Here is a 6893-nt window from a genome sequence, read left to right on the forward strand (position 1 = left end):
AAGTCTTGACCCGGTCAGAATTAGTCTAAGCCATTTAATTCCTGGTTATAACTTATCACAGAAAATCGTCACTTCACAAACGCACCACAGTACGTTTCAAGCCCCCATGGAAATGACAGGAATACAGAGCCCTGCATACTGGAGGAAAATTAGAAACGCTTTCCTCAATATTTATGATAAATTCCACTCAGCTACCATAAAAACAATGGAACAAAACTCATATGTTCCACGTGTGGCGTGCGTGACAGTGGAAGGCAACAGGAGCTCTGGCTAGGACAGTAAATAAAAGATGAAAGGTGTCTCTTAATGTATCCAGGCACACAGAGCACAACTTATTGTATAACTCCATTAAATGAACAAAGGAAACTCTGCTCCTAACGTGATTAACAGCGGCAGGGACGCAGATCTGCGCGCCCTCCCCCGGGGAAACTTCAAAGACACGTTTCCCCAGACGCACAGACACCCTGTTAGATCAGTAATCTCATATCTTTCCTTTTATTATTTTCCAAGCAGAGTTAGGCAGACACAAGTCAAAATGTGATATAAGCAGGGTTCACTTAAACAGCCAGGGAGGTGTAGTGCACACACAACACGCACACGCGCATTAAATTTACTGTATGCAAACTCTTATTCACACTGCAGACTTGGAGATGTACAGAGGGGTTTAAATAGGAAAAACATTTTACTTAAATGCAGAAATATGCAGATGTTGTTAAAAAGTCTTTGGTGGTCAGTTTATGTATGTTTTGGGTCCGAATGGCACTGGCCGCAGATAATGGAGCCCGGGCCTGCAGACACGGATCGTAAACGGGCCCCACAGCCTCTTCATGTGGCTGTTAAATAATCCGAAGGGCTGGGACAGGCGGTGGCTGGAGAGGTCGACTCATTTTCTAGATAACAGATAACGATCAGTTTCTGGACGCTCAGGCAGAGACAAATGTGTTCAAACACAGACTGACACTGTGATCTCACATTATACTTGACTAACACCGACCTAAATTACCTGACATGTGGCCGTCCGGAGAGGTGGATAAATCAACATCTCAGAAAAGCAACTATTTATGTTTTCACTCGAACCACAGATCCCCTGACAACCAGTTCATTTATCTCTTCGGTTTTATGAATGTGTGCGTTAAGAAATAAACTTTGTAAAGTAAAAACGTGTGGAGTTTACCCCCCGATTTACTTCCCTGATTACAAATACAACAATTTAAAGAATATAAACAAACAATTCGTTAAAAAAACATTTAGTTTTTAATGAATGTTTAAATATGCAAGGCGCAAACTGTACTCCAGACTGGAGCCGTGCACATGAACGCATTGATCGGGGAGTCACTGGGAGCGCTGCTCTTTCAGCGAAATCTGGAAAACGTGGATGTGGGACAAGTTGCTTTCATTCTGGACAAAAGTGCAGCAGTTCGGAAAATGATGCGTTAGGGAGAAAAGTGCAGCAGGCTTGCCACGCTGCAGCAGCAAGAAGCGGGGCAATTAAATCACCGCAGTAAGAGAAGCGCTGCCCTGCGTCACAACGCAACGCAAACCGTTTATTTCCTCAAGTAAACCCAAACAAAAACAATCACTTACTTTTGACTTCTTCATATGGAACGACAGGAGTAAATCCACTGTGTGCGAAAGCCTATTTTATTTTACTTCTACGGGGAGGAAAGGGGCTGTCATCATCCTGTGTGCACATATCCAGTGTCAGGTCAGTAGTATCCAAACGAAGGAGAAAAAAACCCAAAAAAGAGGTAAAAGGAGAAGTGCATAAATGTGTACTTTCAACCTTTGCAACCTGCAGCGGCGTGTGACATCTAACCCATCTATCTACAACATAGATCCAGATACTGAGGGCTCGCAGCGGCGGAGCGGGATAGCGCGCAGAGGGAGGGAGTCAAGGCTTTATAATGACGCGTAAAAAGCAGCCAAAGAGCCGCCCTCTGACGAGAACTAGTGTGAGGAGCTTCACTCCAAAACCACCGATACCACCAGTGTTGGGAAGCTGCCACTTCACACTGGAATAAGTTGAACAGCGGCAGAGCTGAGGAAAAGGCGATTTCTCAAAGATACATTTCTCCCTGGGGAGAAAACTAGTTTGGTTATCTAAAGCAACGTAGAAAAAGTAGTTCAAAGTACAAAAAATGATCAATTTGACAAATCAACAGGATACAAACTTAGAACAAAATGTAATAAAAATATCACATGCCAGCAAAAAATTTCATTCAGCTGAGTTTGTTACCTCAGATCTAAACCTGTCCTCAGTAAAACAGTCCCATCATTCACAAGGACAACATTGCAAGGGATTAGGCATTTAGGTTGTAAACAAATCTAGATTTTGTATTAACTGTCTACAAGCAATATATATATATATATATAAAAAACCCCTTTCAACTTTTTGGACCATTTGAGCTACTTGAACACTGGTCTAAAAAATGGGGCTGTTGTCTTGTCGGCTCTGAGGCATAAAACTTAATTGTACCAACAGTCTTCAACTTGTACCTTTAGACAGTATCAACAGCTTGAACACTGATCTAAATAATATGTGCCTTGTCAGAGCAGAGCCTCTTGTTTTATATGACACATGAGCCTTCTGTCAAAGTTCTTATCTGGCAGGCGGCTCCCTCTGGCACTGAAAAAGTCCCGATAATGCTGGAAACCTGCTCACACGCAGCAGGGGAAAAACAAATCATTTCCTTTTATGGCCCAAAATTGTTCATAGTTTCAGAAGTTAGTGCAACTACAGACAAAAATGACAAAAAGTCATGTATCTAAGTGACCTGTGCCTCACACACAGACACACAATACAGATTCCTGCAGTGATTCTGACCTGGACTCAGTATATCTAAACTCATTTATATGAATGTTTTAGCACAGAATTAGTTGGATTACAAAGTGCATTTGAAACTGAAATGTTTCAGGAATTATGGTTACAATAGAGCAAGTCACAAAATGATTTAACATGAACACTGTGAGACCGCGCCCTCCTGTTGTGTGTGTCTCTGTGTGTAGCTGAATGAATGAGTGACTCAGTAACTGAATGAGTCAAAGTGTGTGTGACAGCATCAAAGATCGGAATTTTTTATAATAAACTGTAAAACCTCAGCTCCTTGTGAATAACAATTAAAAATCAAGAGGGAATAAAACATGACTGGTCTGGTTCACTTTCTAAAGCTTGACCATGTCTTTCTTACAAACATAATTTATAAGATGTAGGTAGATTTCAACAATGAATGTCAGTATTTAACCTTACATTAACAACAGTTTGATAAAATGTAGGCATTGCATACAACATGCACCACATCTCATCTTTTTTGTTGGTTATTATCCAGTACGTTAGTCTTTGTACACCATGAGGCACCAATTGTGCAGATGAGGTATTTCACAATCTGGTGGGATTATTTTTAGCTTTTGATTGTTTATATTGCATTACTGTTGATTTTAGAGGGACCTAATAATATGTATTGGTATTTCCTGTTGTTCCCTCTGGGGTTATTTGTGGGACATTTTTAAGCAGTGGTCACTGTGAACAGTTTTACACTAGTGATATTATTTCTTTTATTCTACAACTTTTACATTAGAAATATACATTTGCTATGCGTTTTAATGATATGCTGAAGAATTCTGAAACAACATTTTTGAGTTGCACATGACATCAGTCTCTTTCAAACCTATTTCTGTGTGCAGCATCACCACAGGCATTTTCAGTGAGTGACAGTTAAGGAGGAAAAAGTGACTTTGAGACATGAATCGTTTTCATAAACATGTTTATCAGGCTTGTCTGCAAACTCTTACTGCACTGTAGGTACTATTGAGGGAAGCATGGAAGCTTGCTGAGCATTTGCCTGAAGGGAAGAACCAAACATGCACAAGGAATGATACACTATTCCATCCATTATCTACATCGCTTATTCCTGAATAGGGTCACGGAGTCAGAGCCAGTCCCAGCTGACACTGGGCGAGAGGCGGGGTCCACCCTGGACAGGTCACCAGTCTATCACAGTGCTGACATATAGACAAACAACCACACACTCAAACTCACTCCGACAGGCAATTTAGGGTCACTAATCAACCTAAACCACATGTCTTTGTTCTGTGGGAGGAAGCTGGAGCACCCGGAGAGAACCCACGCAGGCACAGGGAGAACATGCACACTCCACACAGAAAGGCAGAGTCCAACCTGGAACCTTCTTGCTGTGAGGCGACAGTGCTAATCACTGTTCCACCATGCCACCCATGATACAGTATTCACCATATCTCATTAGTATCAATGGGATTTAAATGTTGACAGACGACATCTGTTGCTGGGGAATTACCATTCATGCTGTTAGAAAAGTCTGAAGTTGCTTTATTGTCAGGAAACAGGGAATATATTGTATTTCGTTTTACTGTAAATCCTGTCCTGTAGCACTGCCTCATTCTGACTCTGTTTTTCAGCTAACACATACCTTGGCATGTCAACAATTCTATACTGTAGGAGTACCTTTCTACAGTGTATTACAAATGTAAACACATCATTTAATCAGATCCTGTTTGTTACTACATACAGCACAACATCGCCTTGATATAAGATAAATTACACAATGAGACTTCTGTTTAGTAAATAACCAAAACCGAGATAATGGTTTCTTAATGACTCTTCTGTTTTTCTGTTGAAGCTTCACGGAGGCAGAGTTTATTTACTGTGCTGGAGGAACAGCCTATAATAACAGGATCGCTAACTCGGGCATTTGGCAGCGGCACTGGTGCCTTCAGGGAGAAACAAACTGTCATGTTTTGGTAATTTGAGGACCCAGATGGAGACTGAGACAAGAAAGCAGTGATGAGCAGTGGTGGCACATGACTAAATACCATTTTTTAGATATCTGTACTTTACATGAGTATTCTAATTTGTTGCTACTTCACACTTTGACTTCACTACATATTAGAGGGAAATGTACTTCTTACTCCACTACATTTATCTGATAACTACTGTAATTGCTGAGTGTTGTTGAGTGAATATCCCCTCAAAACACAAGGAAAGGACACAAGTGAGGGATATGTGGATGCAATTAAGGGATTTGGGATGAACCCCATGACAGCTCTTATGAATACGTTACATGTAAGAGCTTCAAGCAAAGTTCTGGTGTCAGGACTCATCAGAGAAGAATGAGGCCTGTGTGTGGTGATTTGTCTGAGTGCAGATCAGCTGCAGGTAAATCACAGTGAGCTTTCAAAAGCTTTTGTGGTGTAGCTGCAGAAATTGCATAACAACATGGATTGTTTGCAGAGAAATAAAAGGATTAACATTCAGATGTGTAGCTGTTTACTGAATGACCACCACCTACACTGAGCCACTCAGCACCTCTCATGTAGTCTGAGAGGCATAACAACTCTAGAGTAGGTGCTTACTTTCAAAATCTGTCTGTAGAAAATGGATTTTTATGGATGATATAATCTAGACTGGCAAGAAATAGTACTTAACAATGTGAGGCCCACATGTAGTGTCTGGACAGTCTGGCAACTGTATCCTCATTAAAGCTGGTTTAATTGATTTGTGCCAGAAAAACGCACAGACAAGCCGTTAAACACACAACCGGGACATGTTTTCATCTGCTAATGGTTTACTTCCTCAAAACAATTCATTTCTCACTGATGCAGGTAAGAGGCCATTAATGTCAGCTAATCTCTGTTACAACCCAGGTGGTGTCTTTTTTATATGTGCACTAGGCACCCGACTCTTGACCTTTACACCTTTCCCACTTCCACATCCATGATTAATGAGCACTGAACTGAAAGTCCCACATCTGCAGGATTAAGCAAGAGACTTTTTGGATCCTAAGTGAACCCCATAAATTAGGAGGGTTCCCTGAATGCATTCCTGAGTCCACAGCCTGACAGCACACATGCTTTTAAAATGTAAATGCTCCGAAAGCCATAAACATAACGACCTTTCTGCTGCAGTCATATGTGTAGGGTGGTGGCCTCTGCATCTACACAAAACTTCCCACATCTCCTGCAGCTAAAAGCACATAACAACAATGGTCATCACATCGTACATCCATGGGTGTGATTCTCGTTACATAATGGAAACCTCACTGACCAGTTGTCACTGTGGTACAGTGGTTTTGACTGAATTCTTATTGGAATGAATTTCCTTATAATGTAATAATATTTCAGCTTTTCCATTATATTGCTTTGATGTGTTCTGTTTTTATGAAACTGTCTGACAAACATATCCCAGTTGAAAGATACAAAGTTAAGAACAAAGCAAATCTTCCATTCTCGCCTGATTTGGCCTTGGCCATCAGAGAGAGATGTGCCTGGGCTAAAGCCAAACACACAATCTCAGCTAATGATTGGCTAGTTTTTAGACAGTTACATAATAGGTGCATTAGACTGGTGAAGAAAGCCAAGAAAGCTGTCCTTATTTTTACAGCAACACAATAGCAGCTTCTTATGACAACCCGTCCAACATTTGGAACGCTTGAAAGCTTCTCTGAGATAGCGCTGCCTGTTCTCTCCCTCAGCACATAATTACTTACCAAGGCACAGATAGGAATAAGTACAAACATATTTAACTGTTACTTCATCTTTGCTGGTGAATATGCCTTGTGCTATGAGGTTACCTCATATTCTTCCCCAGGGCCATTTCCCAAAACTAACTCTCCTATCACAGACCTGAAGGATAATTTATATTATACTTTTTAAAAATTTATTCTAAATGCTAATCAACTCACACACCCTTCATTTTGCCCTATGCCTTGCAAACTGTAATTGTATGTTCTGATCTGTTAATGATTCCTAAAGGAGGACCTCAAGATTTTATGCTACAGTAGGTCCTTTACTCTTCTCTTTGTTCATCAACAATAAATCAGTCTAATTATTACTTTTATGCCAATGACAGTGATTTTTAAGGT

General features: G+C 40.7%; 1 protein-coding gene across 2 annotated transcripts in view; it reads right to left on the reverse strand.

Annotated features, from left to right (window-relative positions):
• The window catches only part of kitlga (kit ligand a), a 32628-nt gene extending 30762 nt beyond the window's left edge, over positions 1-1866 (reverse strand). Inside the window, exons 1-2 of one of the 2 annotated variants that reach the window (XM_020593335.1) lie at positions 1784-1866; positions 1585-1681 (exon numbers count right to left, since the gene is read on the reverse strand). In XM_020593335.1, coding sequence (XP_020448991.1) covers positions 1585-1599 — 15 coding nt within the window. In that variant the 5' untranslated portion in view covers positions 1600-1681; positions 1784-1866. Of the gene's footprint in view, positions 1-1584 lie in introns of both variants that reach the window. The other variant, XM_020593334.1, reaches the window with a different exon arrangement.
• Between the last annotated feature and the right edge of the window lie 5027 nt (positions 1867-6893).

This window comes from Monopterus albus, unplaced genomic scaffold (genome assembly GCF_001952655.1).
Source record: "Monopterus albus unplaced genomic scaffold, M_albus_1.0 scaffold19.1, whole genome shotgun sequence".
Lineage (NCBI taxonomy): Eukaryota > Metazoa > Chordata > Actinopteri > Synbranchiformes > Synbranchidae > Monopterus > Monopterus albus.